General features: G+C 40.6%; 1 protein-coding gene across 1 annotated transcript in view; it reads left to right on the top strand.

Annotated features, from left to right (window-relative positions):
- Nucleotides 1-3,423: 3,423 nt before the first annotated feature.
- Nucleotides 3,424-27,775, top strand: part of NT5E (5'-nucleotidase ecto) — a 37,378-nt gene continuing 13,026 nt past the window's right edge. The window contains exons 1-3 of the mRNA XM_087718799.1: nt 3,424-3,985; nt 10,718-10,940; nt 23,016-23,204. Coding sequence (XP_087574925.1) covers nt 3,596-3,985; nt 10,718-10,940; nt 23,016-23,204 — 802 coding nt within the window. The 5' untranslated portion in view covers nt 3,424-3,595. The remainder of the gene's footprint in view (nt 3,986-10,717; nt 10,941-23,015; nt 23,205-27,775) is intronic.

Below are 27,775 nucleotides of genomic sequence, written 5' to 3'. Positions count from 1 at the left end.
TTTCACTATATCAAGGATCTCTTTTTCCCTTTTTTATTTTCTCCTTCTCCTTCCTTTACTTATTTCTTTCTTTTATTTTATAAGATAACAAAACTTAATTTATGAGCCAGACTAAACACTGCTTACTCTCTTCCTTTATTTTATCCCCTTTTCTCTATTTTCCTTCCCTTTTTTGTTATTTTTTTTATCTTTTCCTTTTTATCTCCTTTTTTTTACCTTCCTTAAGGCAATGTACAAAAGTAAGGCTGAACTAGTTAGCCTACTTACTATTATTAGCCAACAACAATTCTCTCCTGCCTATAACTTTTCTTTCTCCTATTTTGCAACTGCTCTGCTCTGCTTCTGCCTGTCCCTGCTATCAGTTTCCACTCCTCCCCTTCCTCTACCCACGTGTTTGCTTGTTTGCATGCACGCACACATTGTTTTGTTGATGTGTGCGCTCGCGCCTGCCCATTCACTCAAAGGGAGGTTTTAACCTCCGAAGTCCCTACCGCCCACCTGGAATTCCGAAACGCCCACTAGTGGGCGGTAGGGACCAGGTTGACAATCCATGGGGTAGACATTTCTTTTAGATGCTATGTTGCAATAAAAGATTTTTTTTCTCAAAATGCCCAAGAACACTATTTGAAGATTTAGCAAGTATTTTAGTATTTTTTTTAGTATTTTATTAGGATTTATAGGCCGCCCTTTTCCCTGAGGGGACTCAGGGCGGCTTACAATCATTAGGGAGGGGGTGCAATTCAAAATAAACAATATGTGAGCAAAATAAAATAATAAAAACACAACTTGCATTCAACATTCAACACTCGGGTGGGGCAAATTAGAGGCTTATCCCCAGGCCTGTTGGGATAGCCAGGTCTTGATGATTTATTAGCATGACATAAGCTGCTTTGTAGGCATTGGTAAGAAGAGAAACAGGTGTTTTGAAATAAAAAGGAAACTAATATATAACTCAAGGTGCCAGTGTCCCTTGAAATTTTTTTTATCAGTTTGCACTTTTTTAGATGACGACTCTCAGTGATTAAATCCACAACTGAAAGGTAATCATATGTATAATAGTAACAAAATGTACATGTAAAGGAATGTCCTAACTCAACTACTTATTTCTGACTACGGACTTTCTCAGCATGCCACCCAAAAGTTAACTTATGCATTCTTGATATAAAAGGCTAATAATTCCACGTTTCACGATCTCTAAACTGAATTGTGACCTATATTTCACATCTGTGCAAACCAGTATTATTATTATTATTATTAAGAGCCAAGGTGGCGCAGTGGTTAAATGCAGCACTGCAGGCTACTTCAGCTGACTGTAGTTCTGCAGTTCGGCTGTTCAAATCTCACCGGCTCAGGGTTGACTCAGCCTTCCATCCTTCTGAGGTGGGTAAAATGAGGACCCGGATTGTTGTTGGGGGCAATATGCTGACTCTGTAAACCGCTTAGAGAGGGCTGAAAGCCCTATGAAGCGGTATATAAGTCTAACTGCTATATTAACTTATTTGAGAGAATGACAACAGATTTTAAGTGATAATAATTTTTGAATGACCCACCCACCAGGCCTGGTCAGTTTATTTATTTTAAAAAATGTGTGCAGCCACTCATCTTCTAACCAACTCTGGGCAGCTCCCAATCAAAAGTTAAAGAAACACATAGAATCATATTAAAATATTGTTTATATTAAAATACAAAGCAGATTAAAGCAGGGATGTCAAACTCGTGTTGTCACGTCATCGCATAATGTATCGTGGCTGTTTTCTCCTTTGCTAAACGGGGCGTGGCCGTGGCCAGCACGTGACACATCTGGCCAGCGGGCTGCAAGTTTGACAGCTCTGGATTAAAGTATTAAAAACAATGATGACATATGCCAAGTCAAATTCCTAAGGCGTAATTATCCAATTGTATCCCAGTGCTGGGAAAAAAGCCAGGTTTAGGTTATCAAAGCTTTGCGGAAGGCTGGAGGGTGAGGCCCGCCAATATACACACTTGTGATCACATCTCATTTAGTTCCACAGAATATGCTTAAAAATACGCCAGCACAGCTCATAATTTCTACGGTTTCATATGGAAGAGTGAAGGACAGCGGAGCAAGTGTCACTTTTGTTTGTAAGAAGAGATAAAAACGTGCCACGAGAACTTTTCAGTAAAAGTAGATTTCAATGATTCTCGGAAGTTTCAAATTCTGGAAATCCCTTCATCCACCATCCTTTAGAAACCCCAGCCTAGCTGAAAACCCTGTTTGCTAACAGGAGTCAACTGCCATTGGCGGGAGAAAGTGCTGATTTTGAAATTGCATTGATCTGGCAGGATTACTGCATAACCACACCTAATGTACTTTTCTCTGAATCAGTGGGGGATTAAGGCTCACTGGTGTCCTAAGCACTGACAAATCTTGGTGCCCCACTCCTTTGTAAATACGGTACAAATCTTCATTGGGTTTTTTCTTTCTTTCTCAACTTTGTAGTGTCCCTTTGGGCGTGGTGCAGGGGTGAAATTCAGCAGGTTCTGGAGAACCGGTAATGGAAATTTTGAGTAGTTCGGAGAACCGGAAAAGATCACCTCTGGCTCACCCCAGAGTGGGGGGGGGGGAATGGAGATTTTGCAGTATCCTTCTCCTGGAGTGGGGAGGGAATAGGGATTTTTGCAGTATCCTTCCCCTGCCACACCCACAGAAGGTAGTAAAAAAATTGAATCACCACTGGCCTCATTCCCTAAGCACGTGCTTAGCCTGCCAAGGTGGCGCAGTGGTTAAATGCAGCACTGCAGGCTGACTGCTAGATCAGCAGTTCAGCGGTTCAAATCTCACCGGCTCAGGGTTGACTCAGCCTTCCATCCTTCCGAGGTGGGTAAAATGAGGACCCGGATTGTTGTTGGGGGCAATATGCTGACTCTGTAAACCGCTTAGAGAGGGCTGAAAGCCCTATGAAGCGGTATATAAGTCTAACTGCTATTGCTATTATTGCTTAATAGTTAATACACCACTGCTTTGGATGGAAGGCTCCCAGGTTCTTGGCCCCTTAGAATTAAGTGGGTGCTAAACTATTGGAACTGATGGAACTTTCAGATGAAAAGCTTGACCGAAGAACAGCCTGGACGGATCTATTAATCAAGTCCTGTTTTATGCCTGGAAGCAGGGGTGAAATTCAGCAAGTTCTGACCAGTTGTGGACAAGTGGTAGCAGACATTTTGAGTAGTTCAGAGAATTGGCAAATACTACTTCTGGCTGACCCCAGAGTAGGGAGAGAATGGAGATTTTGCAGTATCCAAGCCCACCAAGCCATGCCCACAGAACCAGTAAGTCAAAAGTTTTGCATTTCACCTTCATGGGACCAGGGCTGAAGCTCACAGCAGAAGCACCACTGTCCCTCCTCCCAACCTGGGCATCGGATTGGAATTGCCTTAAGAGTCATCCCAGAGTAAAGTTGAGTAAGAACGAGGAAGGAACAGTAAAGGATCCAACCAGCTTGCTGAGGGGACGGCGCTGGGACAACACCGCTGGGTCAAACTCCTCCTCCGATCTTCTTCCCCCGCACCCTTGGGGCCTAAAAGAGCTTCGTGGCGCCGGCGAGGGAGGAGGACAGGCACGCGAGTTGCCACCATGCAGACCCCGAGGCGAGCGCACGGGCGCGGGGCACAGGGTTGCCCTGGAGGCGCCCCTTCGCGGGTGCGGCAGCTCCTCCTGGGAGCCGTCTGGTTTTGCGCCGCGCTCTCGGTCGCCACCGGCTCCTTTGAGCTCACCATTCTGCATACCAACGACGTCCACGCCCGCATAGAAGAAACGAGCCGAGACTCGGGCAAATGCAACGTCGGGCAGGACTGCTACGGGGGCGTCGCGCGCAGAGCCACCAAGATCCAGCAGATCCGCGCCACGCATCCCAACGTGCTGCTCCTGGACGCCGGGGATCAGTACCAGGGCAGCATCTGGTTCAACTACTTCAAAGGGCTCGAAGTAGTGAAGTTCATGAACAGCCTGCGCTACGACGCGATGGTGAGCTGGCGGGACGGGATGGGCGAAAGGGACAGAGAGCGAGAGGGAGGGGGAGAAAAGTGGGGACGGTGGGAAGATGAAAATAACTTCTCCTTCTCCTCGTCCTACTTCTCTTTCCCCTTCTCCTTCTCCTCTTCCTCCTCCTCCTCCTTCTTCTCTTTCTCCTTTCTTTCCTTCTCATCCTTCTACTTTTTCTTCTCCTCCTTCTTCTCTTTCCCCTTCTCCTCCTCCTCCTTTTACTTCTCCTCCCCCTCCTCCTTCTCCTCTTCCTCCTCCTCCTTCTCTCCTCCTCATCCTTCTCTTTCTCTTTTTTCTCCTTCTCCTCCTTCTACTTTTCCTCCTCCTCCTTCTCTTTCCCCTCCTCCTCCTTCTCTCCTCCACCTCCTCCTTCTTCTCTTTCTCCCTTTTTCCTTCTCATCCTTCTACTTTTTCTCCTCCTCCTTCTTCTCTTTCTCCCTTTTTCCTTCTCATCCTTCTACTTTTTCTCCTCCTCCTTCTTCTCTTTCCCTTCTCCTCCTCCTTTTACTTCTCCTCCCCCTCCTCCTTCTCCTCTTCCTCCTCCTCCTTCTCTCCTCCTCCTCCTTCTCTTTCTCCTTTTTCTCCTTCTCCTCCTTCTACTTTTTCTCCTCCTCCTCATTCTTCTCTTTCTCCTTCTCTCCTCCTCCTCCTTCTTCTCTTTCTCCTTTTTTCCTTCTCATCCTTCTACTTTTTCTCCTCCTCCTTCTTCTCCTCTTCCTCCTCCTCCTTCTCTCCTCCTCCTCCTTCTCTTTCTCCTTTTTCTCCTTCTCCTCCTTCTATTTTTTCTCCTCCTCATTCTTCTCTTTCCCCTCCTCCTCCTCCTTCTACTTCTCCTCCCCTCCTCCTTCTTCTCCATCCCCCCTTCCTCCTCCTCCTTTTCTTCTCTTCCTCCTCCTCCTCCTTTTCCTCCCCTCCTGTTTCCTTACTCCAGGACCGAATGTATCAAGTTTGGGATAGATGTTACAAACTGGCCTGATGGCAGCTGCAGTTTGTTTGCAGGGCAGGCCTGAAAGGTGGCTTCCCTTGGATAGGTGTGCCAGCTTGTCCTAAAGTGACCCTACAGTTCTCTAGGATTGCACCTTTCGCTTTTGTTAGCTGTATCGGAATCAGCTGGTAGGATCATCCTTGCCAAACAACTGATATTATAAGTTGCCCAAAGTTGCTTGATTGTGAGCTGGGCGGCATATAAATTTAATAAATAAATATTTATTTATAGAAAGAGAGAGAGGGAGGGAGAGAGAGAGAAAAGAAGAAGGAAGGAAGGGAGAGAGAGAGAGAGAAAGAAGAAAGAAAGAAAGAAAGAAAGAAAGAAAGAAAGAAAAGAAAAGCACCCTAGTTTTGGCATTTTATTCATGCACAGAGAATTCAGGATTCCCCTGAATGAACTGGTTTCTGGAGGCAAGTTGTTCGGTTCCACCACAAAACCGCGGAGGACGAAAACATCGCGCTGTGATCGAAAAATGTAAAAATAAAGCGAAAACCTTACCCTAACCCCCCCAAACCTAACCCTAAACCTAACCCTAAACCTAACCCTTAACCTAACCCTAAATCTAACCCTAAACGTAACCCTTAAACTAACGCTAACCCTTAACCTAACGCTAAATGTAACCCTAACGCTCTAAACCTAACCCTAACCCTTAACCTAACCCTAACCCTAACCCTAACCCTTACCTTTATGTGAATCGGCTTGCTTTAATTTTAATTTTATTTCCATTTTTAATTTTTTTCGTCGCGCTGTGATGACGTCAAATTCGCGCTTTCGTCGAGCACGATTTTGTCCTCCGCGGTTTTGACGGGTCACGAGTTGTTCCACTGATGAATTGTTCTAACTGCCTGAAAATTTCTCCTTAGTTTAGGTTGCTTCTTTCTTCGTTGGTTTCCACCCATTGCTTCATGTCTTGCATTCTGATAGCATTTTCAAGTATTATATCTTTTTTTTAAAAAAAAAAAAAATCAATCCTAATGTTCATATTTTGTGACTTCAGGGAAAAAAAAGAGATCTTGCTCTGTTGAAAAGAAGATATTCTGTGACTTTATCTTGACCTTTTTGAGTTTGTTCCTTTGAGCCCAATATAGTTTGTTCTCACAGCTGGGTCATGAATTACTGTACAGCTGAAAAGTGATTCAAGGTGTGCCAACTCAGGCACATGGTTTAAATGTGACTTGAATCTGGTTTACATTCACTGATTTCCCCTTTCGTCCTCCACAAATTTGTTTTTACGAGAAAGCTCAGCGCAAAGGACAGAAATGTTTCTTTTGCCATTAGTTGGGTCTGCTAGGGAAGCACTGCGATGTGATAATGTGTTTAGAAGGATGACTCTTGTTTCAGAATAACAATGCTCAATTCATACATATTTTGCTTGCTCCAGGTAGTACAGGCAAGTTTTTTTTAAAGGAATTGCTGCTAAAGAGATTTTCTTGGAAAGCAATAGCAATAGCAATAGCAGATTTTTATATACCGCTTCATAGGGCTTTCAGCCCTCTCTAAGCGGTTTACAGAGTCAGCATATTGCCCCCAACAACAATCCGGGTCCTCATTTTACCCACCTCGGAAGGATGGAAGGCTGAGTCAACCCTGAGCCGGTGAGATTTGAACCGCTGAACTGCTGATCTAGCAGTCAGCTGAAGTGGCCTGCAGTACTGCACTCTACCCACTGCGCCACCTCGGCTCCTGGCAAATGGAAAACTGGTGTTCTTTTCCAAATTAATATTTTCAATATCAGTACAACCATTTGTCTGAAATGGTATAGGGTTTCTTGCCTGAGCACGGGGTTGGACTAGAAGACCTCTAAGGTCCCTTCCAACTCTATTATTCTGTTACTATGTTGTCAGGATTGTCTCATGGTCATGCAGAGCTGCAGGTTTTCTTGTCATTTACCTTGTTAGCTTTGTAGCTCTTAACACTGCATGTGGGGGCTTAATACAAAGCTGTCTACATGTTTTATGAATTGAGAGGGTGGCCCAACTGGTGAATGCAGCATAAGGAACAAAAGTGGTATTCAGCAGGTTCTTACCAGTTCTGGGGAACTGGTAAATACCACCTCTGGCTGGCCCCGCCCCCATCTATTCTCTGCCTCCTGAGTCCCAGCTGATCAGGAGAAAATGGGGATTTTGCAGTAACCTTCCCCTGGAGTGGAGTGGGAATGGAGATTTTACAGTATCCTTCCCCTGCCACGCCCACCAAGCCACGCCCACCAAGCCATGTCATGCCCACAGAACCGGTAGTTAAAAAAAATTGAATCCCAACCACTGGTAAGGAAACATCTCATCTTACCACTGCCTGATGTGGATTCAAGAAGATTGTGCTTAATTTCTTCCTCCAAGGATAACCCAGATTTTAAGTGTATGTGCCCACATTAGGCCCACCCAAGCCTCACCCTTATTATTATTTATTAAACAAATGTATACAGCCACCCACCTCATACACAGTGACTCCAGGCGGCTTACAACATTAAACACAGTTAAAATTCCACAATTAAAATTTCCCCCATCCCGTGGCAGCCAAACAGAATGTGGCCCTGAAGGAGAACTTCAAGCTGTCGAGAAAAAAACATGTCTGTAAGGCATTGTGGAAAAGAAACAAGACGGGGATCAATCTTATCTCTGGGAGAGTGAGGTTCCAAAAAGAGAGAAGCGCCACAGCTGCTGTCCTTTTCCTAGTCCCCCCCACTCCTGATGTGTTTCATTGATAGTGTTGTGGCCTGCCAGCAGCCAACAGGGTCGGCAGCAGATTCGGACAGTGAGGACGTTGGGAGGAACATGGGCCAGTCCAGGAGTCTGGGAAAGGCTCTGATGAGGGCCCTGTGTTGGAGGCAGAGAGGAGGCCAGAGCCATATGCCAGTTATCAGCTGCCTTCAGAGTCAGACATCAGTGAGGCAGACAAACAGCTGGAGCCTGTTCCCAGTGTGCGCAGAATTGCCAGATGAAGGGAACAGGTAAAGAACAGGGGTCGACTAGGGAATAAGGCCAGATGATGAATGGCCCCTCCCAGAGGAAATAAAAGAGGAGCGAAAGGGGAGTGGAGTTTGCAGAAGACAATTAGTTTGCTTAATTGGTTCATGACTCTCCGAGACTCCTTGCCAAGATTTGCAGATATCGGCCTGGCAGCTCTCCAAGCCAGATAAGGTCTGTGACTGTAAATCCTCCCTTGAAAGACTTTAGTGGATGTGAATGAGCAGAATTCACAGTAAATTAATAAAAGGGTTTTTTGTCAGGACAAGGAGTTTGCTTCATGCTCTCAGGAAGCCTAGGTCAGAACAGATAGTTAGGACCTGCAACATGCCATGCTTTCCTAGTCTGGTGGGCAAGGTAGACAAAATTAGGAGCATCAGGCAGCAAGCCATGTAGGGCCAAATGTTGGTACTCTTTGGAAAGGCTGCAGGGCAAGGAGAAGTTCAGAAGTGGCTGCTCCCAGTTCAGCTCAGTTCAGGTAGTGGTAATCTCGCCTGGGTTGCAGTGACCCAGGCTGGCAGTGTCCCAGGCTGGCCACGCCCCTGAACCAGTTCCCCGGTTTCCATTACCTTTGCTGGCATCTTGTTTATTAGCTTTTAATGGTCTTCATGCATATGCACAACCATTAACAGGGAATTGCACATGCACAAGCAACATGCGGCCAGCACGTGCATGAGCGAAGCAAACAGCGTGCTTGTAAAACGCGTGTCTGAGTGAACTGGTGCCTGTTCACTAGGAACCCACCCTAGTGAAGTTGTGGATTCAACATTTGCTGCTATGGGGATTTGCTGCAGCCGGACAAGGATAAAGAATCAGTGGTTTGCCAATATCATAAGTAACAAATGCTGCTTTAGCAGATAGTGCACATTGTTGTCTGCATGGCTTGGTTTATTATTATTATTTTTTATTATTATTATTATTATTATTATTAATTAGACTTATATACCGCTTCACAGGGCTTTCAGCCCTCTCTAAGTGGTTTACAAATTTTTTTTAGCAAATTGAGTCAGCAACTTGCCCCCACAGTCCGGGTCCTCATTTCACCCACCTCGGAAGGATGGAAGGCTGAGTCGACCTTGAGCTGGTGAGATTTGAACCGCTGAGCTGCAGATCACAGTCAGCTAAAGTGGCCTGCAGTACTGCACCCTAACCTCTGCGCCACCTCGGCTCTTATGCAGCCATGTTTCAATAGTCTCTTTTACAGTGAGTGACTGAAAGATAGATTCACAGAACAGCTTACATTCTGGGAAATGACAGGTGGTCCTCAACGTACGACCACGATGGAGCCTAAAATTTACGTTGCTACGCGAGGCATTTGTTATGAGGCTTTTGCCCCATTTTATGACCTTATGAACTTGCCACAGTTGTGAAATGAAACCCTGCAGTTGTTAGCAACACAATTGTTTAGTGCGTCTGGCTTCCCCATTGACCTTGTTTGTCAGAAGGTCGTAAAAACTGATCACATGACCCCGGGATGCTTCGACCGTCACAAATATGAGCCAGTTGCCAGGCATCTGAATTTTGATCACATGACCAGGTGGATTTTAGCAATAGCAATAGCAGTTAGACTTATATACCGCTTCATAGGGCTTTCAGCCCTCTCTAAGCGGTTTACAGAGTCAGCATATTGCCCCCAACAACAATCCGGGTCCTCATTTTACCCACCTCAGAAGGATGGAAGGCTGAGTCAACCCTGAGCCGGTGAGATTTGAACAGCTGAACTGCAGAACTGCAATCAGCTGAAGTAGCCTGCAGTGCTGCATTTAACCACTGCGCCACCTTTTTGCAACGGTCATAAGTGTGAGAAACAGTCATAAATCAGTTTTTTCAGGGATGTTGTAATTTTGAATGGTCACGAAATGAATTGTTGTAAGCCGAGGACTACCTATACAGAAAACTGTTTCTTTGTTTATTTATTTATAAAATTTATATTGCTGCCTACTCACACATGGCAACTCAAAGTGACTTACAGGACATAAAAACAGAATAAAAAAGTAATAAAAATTATAAAATATGACAATAATAAAATAATACCCCCCCAGCCTGGTGAAAACACACATTCATACCAGCTATTTAATGGGCTCTGTCTTGCTTTGGGATATCATCCAGGCCAGTGGTGGGATTCCGCCAGTCCGTACCTATTCGGGAGAACCGGTTGTTAACTTTCTAAGCAATTCAGAGAACTGCTTAGAAACAAAATCTCATTTTTTCCCCCACTTTATAGGGTTAATCCTGTAAGGAAGGCAGGAAGGAAACATTCTGGTGTTGTTTCTAGCCTAATCTTTATTGCCCTGTTTACAGAAACTTCCTCTACGGTTAATCCTCATCATATTGTAACAGCTAAGGCAAAGCGTCCATCGACGTGAGTGACATTAAGTGGGCCACGCCCACCCAGTCACATAACCACCGAGCCATGCCTACCCAGCTGGTCATTAGGGCACAGAACCGGTTGTTAAATTATTTGAATCCCACCACTGATCCAGGCCCACTGGCAGAAATTTGTCTTCAGGGCCTTCTAGAAGAGTGTTAGAGTAGAGTGGAGGCCAATCTAATTTCCAGAAGGATGATATTTCAGAGGGAGGGAGCCACCACGGAGAATGCCCTTGTTTCTTCTGTGCTTACTATTTCTTCCTCTTTTGCAACCATAGAACATTGTTTATCTGAAAGAAAGTAATGTGATTGATATGTACATATTTATATGTCATAATAATTAATTCTAATTAATTGTATTTCCCCCTTTTTTGATATCTATTTTCATTCTAGGCTCTAGGAAATCATGAATTTGATAATGGTTGGAATGGATTATTGGATCCCCTCCTTAAAAATGTAAATTTTTCTATACTGAGTGCAAATATTAAATCAAAAGCGCCAAACACAACTAATATCTCACAGTACGTCTTTCCTTATAAAATAATAAAAGTTGGTTCAGAGAAAGTGGGAATTATTGGCTATACTACAAAGGAGACACCTGTTCTTTCAAATCCAGGTACACTTTTTTTCATGCTTATATATAAAATTACATAGGTACAATAATTATATAACTAAATGTACTAGTGATTGCATCATTCCCACAATATTTCATTTCTTTTCTGGCATGAAATTGGGATTGTGTTGTCTTTCACAGTTGTAAGAGAAAAAAGTTAACTGCCAACTAGGTGCTGAATTTTATACAGAATATGAAATCTGATATAGTTTCTGCTCTCTTTTATGTGACTGTAACATAGATTGAGGTTAACAGGATTAGTGATTTATTGCAGATTGGGAAGAGGATACTGGCTGATGATAGGATGAAGTGAAGCGATTTTAGGAAAAGCTTATCTGGAGGAATGAAAGATTGTTGAAGGAAAGAATTGGTCTGAAGACCAGAAGGGACCATGCAAGTTGAACTATAATTTTCAGAATATTTGCGGTTTGACCCTTTCTCAAATGCATTTTTATATATTTAGAAATCACACATTTCATCATTTTAATAATTGTTTTTGAAGATTTTATGGCACACAAAAATAATCTTCAGCACAATCCTCTTGGTCACTAATTTTCCTACATGATACCAATTTTCCCTTGAGTTCAGCTAGGCACATACGAGATTGTATTAACATTCAAAATAAAAAAATAATATGATGATGATATAAGAAAAAAACGTCTTAATTTTGTAAATATTCAGGAGAATATAGTCAGTTTAATATCTATTGTCGCAAACTGATAGGCGCAATAATCTAATAAAAGTTGGGCATGTAGAGAAATAAGTCCCCCTAAAGGAAAATCACCATGGATTCTACAAACATAAAGATTGACTCACCAACCATTTAGAATTTATTGAGAACTTAGTAGATAGATCCATGGACATAGAGCAGATAAACCAATGATAGTGTATTTGGGGATTTTCAAAACGTTTTTGATAATTGCCATCAAAGGCTAAAGGTGTCAGAGTGGGGTAGGGTGAAAGACAGGAGTGAAATGGGCCGGTTCGCCCGAACGGGTAGTAAAAATGCTACTGGTCCGCAGAACCGGTAGTAAAAAACACTAAAAAATGTAAAAAAGATTTTAAAAAAAAAAAAAAATGCTAGCAATAGCAATAGCAGTTAGACTTATATACCGCTTCATAGGGCTTTCAGCCCCCTCTAAGCGGTTTACAGAGTCAGCATATCGCCCCCAACAATCCGGGTCCTCATTTCACCCACCTCGGAAGGATGGAAGGCTGAGTCAACCTTGAGCCGGTGAGATTTGAACCGCTGAACTGCAGATAACAGTCAGCTGAAGTGGCCTGCAGTACTGCACCCTAACCACTGCACCACCTCGGCTCTATGATCACATGTCGCACAGCCAAAAACGGGGGGTGGGGGCTCCATTTTTGCTCCCAGTAAGGTTTCCCTGAAGCCTATTGGCCAAAAACATGGGGGAGGATCATCTAGTCCAACCCTACTCCAGCAGGACATTGTTAAAGTGAGTTTCTGTCTTTTTATCCCCCAGTTATAGGACTACATAGTCACAAATCCCCACCAAGCCACGCCCACCAAGCCACGCCCACAGAACTGTTAGTAAAAAAAAAATAGATTTCACTACTGGTGAAAAATGTTATGTCCATCATTAGGAAAATAAAAATAAAAATAAAACACTGATATTGCCATGCACTTATACAAATCTATCCCTGTCTATCCCTCCTGAAAAAGGGTATATAATAGGACAATAGGACAAAATATAATATGTTAAAAGTTTGTCTCCCCCTCCCTTTTGGGTTGTGAGCCGCCCTGAGTCCCCCCAGGGAAAAGGGCGGCATACAAATAAACTTCTATACTCTATACTCTATACTATACAAAAAGATACAGAAGAGAGCTATGAAAGTAATTAAGGGCTTAAACACCTTCCCTACAAGCTTGGGCGGGGGGGGGGGAACCTATTGTAGATAGTGATGTTTGATGTATATAAAAGTTTGAATGGCATGGAAAAAGGGACAGGGAGAAGTTTTTTTTTCCCTTTTTCTAAACTCTAAGGCCATGGATAATCAATCAAACTGTTTTGAAGGAGATTTATTATAAACAAAACCAGGCTCCCACAGGAGACGAGAAACCTGGAATTCATTACAGTAGACACTAACTTGGATGGCTTTCTTTAGACGGGGTTGGAAAAATTCTTGACCTGTCAAGATTCTATATAAATCTGGGTTGGGGCAGCATGTTTCCAAATACCAGTTTCAAGGACATGGTCACCCCTGTGTGATGATGGGGCCACCATTAATGACCAATGTGAGGGGAAAGAAGGCTCCTCTGAGATGGGCTTAGGCCTGATCCAACAGGGCTGTTGTCAAGATTTATCATAGGTTAGAGAAAGAATCATTGGATGGATTTTCCTCCATAATGTTGGATGTTTCTTCTAGTGTCATTCTGCTTTGTTTCAATATCATTAATATGACAGGCCAGAACATGTTGCTACATTTCATGATTTCTGACAGTGAAGAATGTTAAATCATTTCCCAAAATAGGATCCTCTGCTGTCAGATAATCTAATAACAATATTTAATCCTCTATTTTCATAAAATAACTATGACGTTCTACAATAGAGAATGAACTCTATTTTACAAATATTTTATTGAACAAATGGAACACACAGCAAAATGTTTTAGAGACCTGTACTGCTCCATATTCCAGCTTTTCGTTCTTTCAATAGCAATAGCAATAGCAGTTAGACTTATATACCGCTTCATAGGGCTTTCAGCCCTCTCTAAGCGGTTTACAGAGAGTCAGCATATTGCCCCCAACAATCTGGGTCCTCATTTTACCCACCTCGGAAGGATGGAAGGCTGAGTCAACCCTGAGCCGGTGAGATTTGAACAGCCGAACTGCAGAACTGCAGTCAGCTGAAGTAGCCTGCAGTGCTGCATTTAACCACTGCGCCATTCAGAATACTCCGATCCATTCTTTCTTCTCTTGACTTCCACGTTTTCCCATACCTGCATGCCTTGTCCACTGAGTGCGTTTAGTCATCAGCACACTGTGTTTCTGGGATTGTAAAGCTACTTCATGCTTCTCCAAATACACGGGTGTGTTTCAACATGATTAGAAACAGAAAAAGCAGGATTTCAGGTCACACGAAGAGATCGAAATACGTACAATTCCATATGTGTAGCATTTTTCAGACATCGATTTGAATATCCATGAATTTTCTATAGGGATGGATGCCACGTCCTCTGTCCTAAATCTCTCCTCGGACTGTAGTTAAGCAGTAGTGGGTTAATTTGAACAGGACCTTGTCAAGCACTGCTATTGGCAAAAGAACTATATAGTGTGTGAGATTCACAGAGATCCAACTGGACTCTGCTTATGCAATGGGGTGGTGGTGTCATAGGTTTGTGTATCCCACCCCATTAAAGACTTGTGTTTCTTTCCCAAACACTAATCCTGAAGATCAAAAGACCCAGCATGAGGACATTTAGGAGTAAAGAGCTGAGAAAGAGCAAAAAAGTTTGACAGGAGCCCATTTTACAAATAAAATGGACTTTCGGTTTGCACAAGGCATCATTTTAAAAGCCACTCAGAGTTGGTTAGAAGATGAGCAGCTATATAAATCTTTTAAATAAATAAGTAAATCTCTTTAGACCCAAGCAATCATCTTCATAAAACCTATAATATTTTTTTTCCTTCCAGTACTGCAAGTACTTCTTTCAGATTGGAATGTGAAATCTTAATTGTTATTCACTGGAATTTCCTACATGTTGATCTGACATGGATATTCACAAATATTAATCCCTTGGCTAAGAATTAATATAATCAAATAATTCCCCTGGGCCTTACTAAAGTCCTTGGCATAGATTGGGATGTCCTGATTCCTTCACTTGTTGAAATAAAATACATCTTTTATTGTTTTTCTCGAGAATAGAAAGAACATGAGGTCATTTTTTTCAGGCAGCCCAAGATATTTTAAAGAATCCCAAATGTACAATATAGTCTATGATTACCGATTTAAAACGTCAGGCTGGGAATTTGGTGTTTACTGTCAGCTCAAATGAAAATGCTTTGTTTTACATGAGAAAGTTGACTAAATGGTCTTGGTTCAAATATTAACAGTATGAAACTATTGGTTTCCCAATGATGGAACATCATTTCAAACATAAATGGTTGGGGTAGGGATAACTATACTATTAAATAAATATAGTACTAGAAATTATAAGAGGCAACATTTTCAGTCTTGTTTCTAGTTCTTTTGCTTTGATAGGTTGAAGGTAATATTTAAAGAAGTAGAGAAAGTGAACATTGTACAGATAGTCCTCAACTTACAACAGTTCATTTAGTGACTGTTGACTTATGACCATTTTTCACCCGTACGACCATTGCAGCACCCCCACGGTCACGTCATCAAAATTCAGATGCTTGGCATCTGGTTCATATTGATGACAGTTGCAGTGCCCCAGGGTCATGTGATCATCTTCTGCGACCTTCTGACAAGCAAAATCAATGGGGAAGCCAGATTCGCAACAGATATCTTGTCACTAACTTAACTTCAGTGATTCGTTTAACAACTGTGTCAAGAAAAGTCATAAAATGGGGCAAAATTCACTTAACAAATGTCTTGCTTAACAGCAGAAATGTTGGGCTCAGTTGTGGTCATAACTCGAGGACTACCTGTATTCTTGATTCAGAAGAAATATTTTTTTTGTAATTAGCAATAGCAGTTAGACTTATATACCGCTTCATAGGGCTTTCAGCCCTCCCTAAGCGGTTTACAGAGTCAGCATATCGCCCCCACAGTCTGGGTCCACATTTCACCCACCTCGGAAGGATGGAAGGCTGAGTCAACCTTGAGCCGGTGAGATTAGAACCGCTGAACTGCAGATAACAGTCAGCTGAAGTGGCCTGCAGTACTGCATCCTAACCATTGCGCCACCTCGGCTCTATACACATTTACTAATTACTCTGTTCTTTCTGGCTATCTGGACTGTTTCAGCATCAATAAGACATATTGTATAATAAAGTGGAGATGAATTGCCTGTGCCTCTCTTTAAACTGAAATAATTTTCCAAATAATTTCCATTATTGAAAATTATAATTAAGAATAAAATGACAGGATATATTTAAAACTACAGTAGCCATAATAAAATCCAATTACTGTATTTATAGCTTCAAGTCAGTTCTTGACTACCGATGACTGCGTGGACTATTCCCTGCAGTTTTCTTGGCAAGGTTTTTCGAAATTGGTTTGCTGTGGTCTCTTTCCTAGGGATGAGAGCGAGGAACTGGCCCAAGGTCACCCAGCTAGCTTTGTGCTAAGGTGGGACTAGAACTCACAGTCTCCCAGTTTCTAGCTCAATGTCTTAATATTACACCATATTGGTTCTCACTCTATAACTTGAGTTTAAAACATCCCTGCTGCCAATACCCCTCTTGCTTTTCATTACAGGTAGTCCTCGACTTACAATAATTCACTTAGTGACCATTCAAAGTTACAACAGCATTGAAACTTATGACCTTTGTAACAATTATGACCATCATAAAACTTATGACCATTTTTCACACCTTTGTAGCATCCCTGTTCTGACCCCCTGGCCTGTGAATTAACCAGAACACAGGCTTGGCTGTTTGCCAGTATTTAATTACTGAGATAATGAATCCTTTGGCTGAGGGCCCAGACAACTCACATTCAATAGAATAGCTTGGCAGCAACCCAGATAGTTCAAATGAAGCAACGCAGATAATCCAAACGAACAGACATGGCTAGAATACAGACAGATTTTCTTCACTACTAATTCGAACGGTTGTTTCCTGCAAATGTCCCCTCCCAATGCCTCACTTATAAACTCTCTTGGTAGGGGCCAATCCACAACCACCTGTGCTTAATTATCTTCTGTGAGTCTGCCTACGGAATTGCTGCTTCCGTTTCTCATCCCTTCTCAATCTAGCATCAGGGACAAACTGCCTTTGATCTTCCCCACTCAGGCGCCTCCTGGTGGCCAACCAGCCTCTCTGGTCCCTGCTCTGAGTCTGAATCCTACACAGGATCTTCCACATCTTCCATGGCAGACTCATATGGTTCCTCGCTATCTGAGTCCATCAGCATCTCAACCGGATCCTGCTGGGCCACAACACATCCCCATGATCACATGACCAAAATTCAGATGCTTGACAACTGACTCATACTTATGACCATTGCCTTATCCCAAGGTCATGTGATCATCTTTTGCCACCTTCTGACAAGCAATGTCAATGTGGATTCATTTAACAACCAAGTTACTAACTTAACAACTGCAGTGATTCACTTGACAACTATGGGAAGTAAGGATGTAAAATGGGGCAAAACTCATTTTACAACCATCTCACTTAACAACATAACTTTTCGGCTCAATTGTGGTTTTAAGTCAAGGACTACCTGTATAAGGGAGCTGTCACCTGAATACATAAATATTACTTTGTATTTTTCAGGTTGAGTGATGAAGACAGTTTCCAGTTTTAAAAGTAGCAGTTACATGTTGATGATTTTAAAACCAATCATAGCACTGAACATGTGTTGCCTGGTAATTTCCAACTTTCAGTGATCTGATGGACATCATTTCTCCAGAATAGTCTGTCTGTCATTCAGTGCTTCTTTGAGTTCTTGTGAGCTCATGTTTGTGGCATTAAAGCTTATATCTAACCAACTCATTTTTAGATAGACCTCTTTTTCAATTGATTTAGTTTTCTTCAAGCATCCGGGTCTTCTATAGAATTGTTCTTCTATAGCTGTACACTTAAATGATATGTATTTTACATGTGTCTGCATGTTTGATAGCATTTAAAATCAGTTACTTAATCTTTAGGGTCAATTAAAGTTTCTCATTTTAAACCTAGCAGTATCACAATTATTTGCTGGCTAATAGCAAGGGATGCTAAATAGAAAAAATAAATAATATCTATCAAGACATTCCAAATAATCTGTCTCCACACAGTTTGATGTTATCTTAATCAAATATCAAATATCAATTAAGTTTACACTATAGAAAAAGTGTATGTTGGTGTACAGTGTAGGATTTTCCAATTGTGATTAATCCATACTTATAAAAAAAACCACATTAAATATCATTCCAGAAATTCCTACAATTCTTACGCTATTGGAAAGATTTTGAACACCCTTAACTCAGATACATCTGTAGCTAGACAAAGTAACATTGGCATGATAACGTGTGAATCATGACGTCCTCACACATTTTATACTCTTGTCACAATGTCTGATACGTAACTCATGTCTTTGCATCAAGTCCTCATTTTTCCTTCTTCCCAGATGTCTTCCTTGTTCTACTGAATATGGACAATTTATAAAGATATGAGATGTCTTGCAAAATTCAGTTTCAGATTTGCTCTAAAAGAAGTCACGAGCAAAACGAGCAAGACATCAGCATATACACATTGTCTTTCACAAAAGTAGTTTTTTAAATTTTACTCCACCCTTCAACTCTCTTTTGAGCATTTGTGGCATTGGAAAATCTGAAGCATAATTACATTGTTGCAGTAAATGAGCCACCTCATTCCAAGGACAGTTTGAGAGAACATGGTGGCCACCATATATGACCACTGTGGGGACAAATAATGCTTCTCTAAGATGGCCTTTTCCTCCATAATGTTGGATGTTCCTTCTAGTGTCGCTCTGCTTTGTTCCAATATCATTAATATACAAGCCAGAACATGTTGCTACGTTTCATGATTTCCGACTGTGAAGAATATTAAATAATTTCCAAAAGTAGGATACATATGGGTCTCTGCTACAGTGGTGGGTTTCAAAAATTGTTCAAACCTACTCTGTGGGTGTGGCCCCCTTTATGGGAGTGGCTTGCCACCCATGTGACCGGATATGAAGATGCCGATGACACTTGTCAGAACCACCTTAAATTACCTCACATACAGCACTGGCCTGCATAAGAATATGATGTAAACTTGTTTTTTAAAAGGTATCTTTGGTTTGCGTTAAAACAACTTCAACACACGCAATGTTCTGATTGCACCACAAACGCCGTAGTCATCCTTACCTTTCACAGAGGCACTGAGTTTTATAAATATGAGCATGATAGTGTAGAATAATCATATCCAAGGACCAGTGGTGGGTTTCAAAAAAATTTGGAACCTCTTCTGTAGGTGTGGCCTGCTTTCCGGGTCTACTGGTGGAACCTCTTCTAACCAGTTTGGTAGATTTGATGAACCGGTTCTACCGAATAGGTGCGAACTGGTAGGAACCCACCTCTGCTCTGCTATCAGATAATCTGATACAAATCCTTAATCCTCTATTTTCGTGAAATAACAAAGACAATAAACTTCCTGATACATTGTTTAGCCCTTTCAATCATAATTAAACCTACACCTTAATTTTCCTGCATGTGGTTCATCAATTCCACTTTATAAAATGTCACCATCTTCACTAAATGCAAGTCTGGACCTCTAATTTAGATACATTTTTTGCAAGCCATCATATTCTTCACCACATTTGTTTAAGGAGGTATATGTGATGTACTGCAGATTCATTTAAAGCTGTTATTTTCAAGAAACACAAGAGAAATTAATTTCCCATTCTCCCACATAATTTAAATGTTAGTAATGGCCTCACCTTATATGAACATATTTGGCTGCCAACTTTTACAAAATCAGGTTTAAACTGAAGAGTTGCAATATACAAAGAGAAAATCAATCATTTTTTAGGAGAGCACGTACCCCCCCCCCCCCCGTTTTAAGACCGTTGCCAAGTTAATCATGGGACTCTCCAGTTCATCATTTTGTTTTGCAGAAGGGTCAGTCATAGATGAATGCCCACAGATAAAACATGCAAATATTGGTTCTCATATCTAGAATTAGATTTCACTTGTTTTATTTATATAATTTATACAGCTGCCCATCTCACACAAGTGATTCTGGGTGGTTTACAAGATTAAAACCAACAGCCTTACCAGACAAGTGTTAACACCCAAAGAAACAATTGATCCCATTTACCACCAGTGGTGCAATTCAAATTTTCTACTACAGGTTCTGTGGGCGTGGCTTGTTGGGCGTGGCAGGGGAAGGATTCTGCAAAATCTCCATTCCCTCCCCACTCCAAGAGAAGGATACTGCAAAATCTCCATTTCTCCCCTCACTCTAGAAGAAGGATACGGCAAAATCTCCATTCCCATCCCACACCAGGGGAAGGATATTGCAAAATCTCCATTTCCAGCCTACTCTGGGGCCAGCCAGAGGTGGTATTTGCTCACTCTTCAAACTTCTCAAAATTTCCACTGTCAGTTCTCCAGAATCTGTCAGAACCTGCTGAATTTTACCCTTGCTTACCACTCATAGTTCTGTTCCTTCCTGCTAGTTTTTTTAATTAAAAGGTTTTTTTATTTTAAATTTTCAAGACAGACACAACACAAAGAATCCTCCTTCTTTACATACTGTAGAAAGTGTATCAGTTGGTTACAAAAAACTTTTGTGCATCTCTTCCGCTGTCGTCACAAAATTCGTATTAACTCAAATATTTTAAATCAGATATTTTTATACATATTACCATCATCATACCTCCATTTTCATTTGACTATAATTGTTTACACATCCTTCATCATAAAATGTACCAAAATTTAAAACCTGACCACATACTGGCATTTCATTTGTTATTTCTAATATCCTCCAATAACACTATGTCCTTATGGCCTATTCTAACTAAACATCAATAGTATTTAGTAAAAAAAAATTGTAATCCTCCTTTCCAAATTACTGTTTACAATTTACATTCAATTTCCTTATGTTGTATGTGTGTGTGTAATTATTGTTATAATTATCCCTCCTTCATTTAACTCTATCCATTATCATAGCATTCACCCCCCCAATAATCAAAACTTAGATAAATTCAACTTAGTTCTTTTTTTATTAACCTTTATATATAACCAAATAATTTCTAATCTTCCTTTCATAGGTACCATTCAATATTCATATCCAATTACTACTTGTCATACCAATACATATGTATACATTATTATCATTATCAGTTGTTTATTTGACCCTATCTATTGTCACTAAATTTCACTAAATTTCACTAGTTTTAGATTATACATTTTCATCTATCAACCTGTATCTTTCCAGTAGCAAAATAATCTCATGTCTTCTGCCATTTGTGGTATCAGTCCTCTAATCATCTCCTTAATCAAATTTGCATGGACTCCTCTTTGCAACTCATTGCTTATTGAGTCTCTCATATGATTTCGATGCCCTTCTTCTGTTTCATTCATCAGCTTATCTTTAATTGTCAGTGGTGTTATCAATGATGTTGCTAATAAAATTACTCTCTTTAAATCCATAAATTCTGTTGTTTTTTCTTCTTCTGTATTTTGCCATCTGGGGTAGAGTTCCCCTCCATTTAATTCCTCTTTCTGTATTCCACTCTTTCCATTTCCAGACACAAACCAATCACCATAGATATCAGTGGATTTGATTACTTTGTGGTTATTTTTCTCTTTGGTTTTTAGGACTCTAACCTCCACTTTTTCCACTTGATAAACATCTCCAACTTCTTCATCATATTTTACTGTTAGATGCTCTAGATTTTCCAACTTCTTCTTCATCCTCTCAAATGTGTTTGATAATTTCTGAATTATCTTTTTGCAAACGTAAAACTTCTTTCTGATGTTGAAGATGTGGCATAATTTCCAGCTGACAAATACTGTTAGATCCTCTAGATTTTCCAACTTCTTCTTCATCCTCTCAAATGTGTTTGATAATTTCTGAATTATCTTTTTGCAAACTTAAAGCTTCTTTCTGATGTTGAAGTTGTGCCATAATTTCCAGCTGACAAATACTGCTGCTCTGGCTTGAATTCAGGATTTTTACAAGGTTAAACATAAATTCACAGTAAAATCTTCTTTTCACTTTCTCTGCTTAGAGATATAGTTCAAAAGGATACCTGAGTAAACAATTTGGTTCTTATCACTCTCTATAAACAAACTGTGAGACTTTGACTTGCCAAGCCAGACTGTTCAGTGAGGAAAGTGAAAGTGCTTTGTTCCCAATACACAAGCCTCCAGCCTCCGAGCAGCAGCACTAACTTTCCCTCTTTTGTTAGAAATCTCTTTGTTTCCTTCTTTTCTTTTTTATATTCCAAGTTAAAAAAATAAAAATCAAATTCTTGAGTAAAATAGAGGAGAAAAAGAGGAAAACGCACGTAGTAATGAGGAAGGAGAATTTTAGTCCATAGGTTGCAAAAATAATAATAATAAAAAGATAGAAGAAAACTTAATCCATTCGTTTTAAAAGGATAATAAATTACATCCATAAAAAAAGCATTTAAGAGCAAGATAACACACTGACCAAAACCATTCAAAGCTTAATTCTGCCGCTTATTTCTTCTGTTCTCAAATTTAAATTAATTTTAAGTTTTTTGTAGGCAGTCTCTTTTAAAATGGTAAAAATTCCTCACCAGCTGTAAACACTTTCTCTTTCCATTTCCTTCCATTCGGAGCTGTCCCAACTTCATCAGCCTAGGGGTTGTGCTTTTATCGCCAGCTAGAAGAACTTCTCCTGGGTCAATCAGGGACTTGGCGGTGTCCCTGAGATCAGCAGGACATATTCTTCCTGTTCCCCATCTCTGCGGGACTGTTTAGGTCTGATTGGACCACTCAGCGATAAATGTTTCGGCAGCGATCTCAGAGCATTGAGATCGCATGTCCGTCTCGTAACGACGTTGGATCCTCCTCTTCCTTCCCGCTAGTTTTAAGGTTGACTGCCTTCGAACCTAGAGGGGGTAAATACCCATGAAGACTAACAGGCCTTGAAAATCTGATTCTATAGGAATGTACCTACTTCTCTTTTAACATGGGTGGCCATTGACAAATGTGAAGACATTAAATGCTATAGTTTTAACTATGGAGGACATTCAACTGTATTAAACATCTGAGACACTCTACTCTAAATTAACAAAATAGTTCCAAGACATGTGCTGTTTACTCTGTTTGAAAGGAGCTTTTTAAACAATGAAGTACTAAGTGTATCTTGGATTTTATTGCTATAATTGGGATTTTCATTGGTAATACATGCTCTCTGAATAAACAATGCAACAACAATATGTATTTCCTTTTTTGGATTTTCAGGACCAGGTTTAGAGTTTAAAGATGAAGTTGAAGAATTGCAGGACCAAGCCAACAAACTTTCTACATTGGGTGTCAACAAAATTATTGCACTTGGTCACTCTGGTTTTAAGGAGGACCAACGAATTGCTCAGAAAGTTAAAGGCATAGATGTTGTCATTGGCGGACATACAAACACATTTCTTTATACAGGTATGTTATTCCTTCACACACAAAAAGGATTTTATATCACCTTGTGCCAAATATTGTAATTCCTCACACTCAGATCCATTTAAGGAAGTCAGCATGTATTTATATGGTTTGTATAAATATCAGTTGCTTTTATAAACAGAATAGTTTGGGCAACTGTAATCCTAAGTGAACTTGCTAATAAATCTGGCATGAATCCCTCTTTCCCATTGGTTTGAGTAGTATAAAAAGAAAAGTCATGAGTTCAATAATGGCATATTTTATAAATTCAGCTTGACGTATAGTTTGCTTTTCAGTTTGTTAGGCATCAGAGCTTCAATATGGTCTCAGGAAGTTCATTGATTATAGTTTGCTGAAGGATATAAAAATGCTGAAACTTAAATCTAATATTCCTTGCTTAAATAAACCATTTTTCTCTCTCCCCTTAATTTCTTTCTTGTATTCATGTCTTATCTTTGTTCTACAATATACCAGTATTTGTCAATTTTCTCTTCTGTTTCCCCCCCCCCACCTGCCACAACTGTACACCCCTTAATAGTTATGCACAGCGAGTGTGGCAAAATTTCCTGCATCTGAAATGTTTAAGGGTTCTGAAGGATAGCGCTTGACTTGTGTCCATTCAAAGTTATGATAACGATGCTCAAAAATGTGATTTATCAACACTCCCCATACACCTGTTGCAGCGTCACTGCAGTAACATGATTGAAGTTCGGTTGTTGGCAATCAGTGTGTATTGTTGCAGTGTCTCATGTGATTGTTGTTCATGATCTTCCTAGGGCACTTCTGACAAGTTGCTTAACAACTGCATGATCTGTTTAATAACCATGGCAAAAAAAAAGTTATAAAGTTAGGCACAACTCGCTTAACGATGGAAGTGAGGGAAGTTCCGCTCCCAATTTTGGTCATATGTAAAGGACCAACCTATATTTTTAAAGCTGTCAGAACTCTCCACAGCTTGATTCATAATTATCTTCTAAGTATGATATTTCTCAGGAAGACGAAAGTGGGGGAAATGTATTTTTTGACATGCTCCCTTGTAATGTCCAGAGTGGATAAATAGAATAGCAATAGCAGTTAGACTTATATACCGCTTCATAGGGCTTTCAGCCCTCTCTAAGCGGTTTACAGAGTCAGCATATTGCCCCCAACAACAATCCGGGTCCTCATTTTACCCACCTCGGAAGGATGGAAGGCTGAGTCAACCCTGAGCCGGTGAGATTTGAACAGTCGAATTGCAGAACTGCAGTCAGCTGAAGTAGCCTGCAGTGCTGCATTTAACCACTGCGCCACCTTGGCTCAGTGGTGGGCCTCAAATGTTTCAGCAATGGGTTCTCTGCCTGGTTGCTGGGTGGGCATGGCCATTGTGAGAGTGGCATAATTGGCCTCCTGCACCACAGCAGGCAGGGGGGCATTTTTGCCTTCCCCAGGCTCCGGAGGCTTTCCTCAAGCCTCTGGGAGGATGAAAACTTCCTTCCTCTGGAGAGCTCTGGATGGGGCAGGGTGGATGGGTTGAGCCAGAGGTGTGATTTGGAGGTTTTCCGAACCAGCCATAATGTTAGCTACGTTTTCTCCCAAACCTGGGCAAACCCATAGCAGCCAACCCCTAGATAAAGTGGGCACACTCCAGGTCCCTTCCCTTAAACATCACCATCTTGTGGGTTCTTAGAAGGAAGCTCTTTCCATTGCAGCCTCTGTCCTTTGGAACGACCTCTCCCTTCTGCAATCTGACAGACTCCTTTCCCTTTATTCTTCCTAGAATTTATTTTAAGACCCCGCTGTTCCATTAAGTGTGGAAGTTAGGGCAGGGTCTGGGTGGGATGAAAATGAGGATGAATGCTGGTTTGTTCTACTTCTACTTTTATTTTTACTGGTTTCATACTGTTTTATGCTATTTCATTGGCTGCAAGCCTTCTGGAGTTGTTTTTAAGATGGGCGGCATCTTAACACACACGAACCCGCTAATGTCTTACTTTATGATACATGCAGTATGTATGCGGCTTGTTTTGCAAATTTGGCCTGTGGAATAGTCCGTTCCTTGTGGTTTTACTTGGCTCTCTCCATTGTTTTGGAATTGAGCCTGGCATCTGGTTTCTCCCAATTTGAAACACATTGTTTATATATTCCGGCATGGCTGCATTTTCTAGAAAACCCAGCTACACTAAAATGTCCACTTATCTTTTGTCACACAAAAACGGATGTGCATTAATACAGGCTGCTTCATCTGAGTATACTCTAGAACCTATTTCAGCAATCTGAATAAGATACAGGATAGCTAAGTAACAGCACCATTTCCTCCTCGAGTTTTTTGGCTGCTATTAATAAATGCCTTTGGGAGCTGTTGAAGAGTTTAGTTTGGTGGCAAATAGGAATGTTTGTGCCAGGAGGCAGAAAGAAGCATTCACGACAGGAAGCGGTTGGCTGGCTGACTAGGAAGGAAATTTTAAAAAATGTAGTAAGAGGTTTTTCCAGGACACTCATCAATGTTTGGGTAACTCTTTCAGGTTGGATAAATATTTCAGGCTGAAATATTTCTTGATTTAATCTTCAGTCTGAAAATAACTTAGCACCTTTAGAAAATGCAATAAAACAGTTAGTGTCCCATTAAATGCAGGTGTGGTGTCATTGAGTAAGGTACGTTAAAGGCCAATGGCAGCTAAAGAACTGGCAACTGTGCTTTCTCATTTTTGCGTATATCAAGGTTCAAGGTTCAAGGTTCATTTTATTTATATGCCGCCCTATTCCCGGCGGGACTCAGGGCGGCACACAAACTCAAGGGAGGGGAAGGGAAACACAAAGAACTACAACAAAAAAGTACAAGGGAATTTAAAACAACCAACAGCCACACGATTCGAGAGGGGAAGGGAACTCATCGACCCCAGTATATATGTAATACTTGGGTTTGCATGTACAATATACATGTACACTGAGAGTTTCTGCAACTGAGACAAATTCCTTGTGTGTCCAATCACACTTGGCCAAATAAAGAATTCTATTCTGTTCTGTTCCATTCTGTCCCGCCTCGCCCCGCCCACCCCATCCTGCCCAGTCCCGCCCCATCCCATCCCATCCCATCCCATCCTCTTTTCTTTTGGAATATGTGTTGCAAGTGCAACATCTTTTTAAAGGTCTTATTTCTTCCATGTTCCAGTTTTCCAAAGTCAGGATCCAAACCTAAGACTACATATTCTGTTTCTGCATCAAGGTTTTTTCCGTCTTGATTTCCACCAGCTACTCTTTTTTTAAATTTTTAAATTTTTTTTAAAATGTAATAATTCCATCTTCCATTAAACAGTGTTTCAACTGGGTACAAATATGTTTGTGCAGTAATAATCAACATTTATAACAGTATTCATTGCATTGATATTCTCTGATCTTACAATACTAATATTTAACATAATAATCCTATATAGTTTTCCCTCTTAACCTATCTTCTAATTGGAATATCACAGTAATATTAAACATAATCCTAATATCATCATCATCATCATCATCATCATCATCATCATCATCATCATATTGTTTACATCTGTCTCTTAGTCTATTTATATCTCACTGATTTCTTTCTTTTATTTCTAACTTCTGTTTTTATTCTCCAACCATCGATAAAATAATTCCTGTGTCATGTAATATTCAATTGGTTCTTTCTCCTTAATTACAAGCATTCATCTATTCATTTCTGCACATTCTAATATTTTCTTAATCACATTCTCATCAGTAGAGATCTCTCCACTTTTCCAGTTTGGTGCAAATACAATTCTATCTGCAGTTAATACATGAATAATTAGATATGCATTCCCTTTACTGTAGGTTTTTAGGTAAAATCCCCAACAAAAATATTTCTGTTTTTTAATCATTATGCTGCTTTATCATCTTTTCCAGCCACATATGTATTTTGCCCATATTTTTTTTTGCTTCCACACATATGATAATAATGTCCACCACATATGATAATAAGACCCAGGTATCTGATTTTTTTTCCAGCTACTCTTTTATTTCCCAGAATCAGTGTAATGTGGAAGGATTCATTTTGGTCTCACCTTTAAGCTTTCTAAAATAGCTTAAGAACTTCAAAATACAAATGGATAAAGCCTTGGGTGAAGCAGTAAACTGGATTTAAGAGGAAAAAAGAAGAGATGATTAAGAGCTTGTGTGGGCCCAGATCTGACACAAGCCAATAGGTTCTTAAAACACTGACTTCTTTGTTCTCGGGTCTTTTTGCAGATGTGGTGCAGCTTAAAGAATTTACTGGCAGGAACTTCTAAAGCAGTGCTGCACATCCTAAATCATTTTTCTTCCTAATAAATTAATGATTCAGTCTTCATTCCAATCAACCATTAGGATTACTAACAGAAATTATGCTTTTAGGCAAAAAGTTGGGAAGCAAAGGAGGAGTTGCAATGCCGGGAGACCAAAGATGGATACACCAAGACAGAAGGAAGGGGGACTAATTTATTCACACCCACTCTTCAGGGTTCTCAGGGACAGGGCTTTATAGCAAATGATTCTTTTGATCTCGTTCGATTTTTCCACATTCAATATAATCCAATTATATTGCCCAGCAAAAATGAGAAGTC

This window comes from Thamnophis sirtalis, unplaced genomic scaffold (genome assembly GCF_051295495.1).
Source record: "Thamnophis sirtalis isolate CommonGarterSnake01/CBP01778 unplaced genomic scaffold, rThaSir2_p1.2 scaffold_6, whole genome shotgun sequence".
NCBI lineage: Eukaryota > Metazoa > Chordata > Lepidosauria > Squamata > Natricidae > Thamnophis > Thamnophis sirtalis.
Note: the sequence above shows the minus strand (reverse complement) of the source record. Positions and strands in the feature narration are given on the sequence as shown.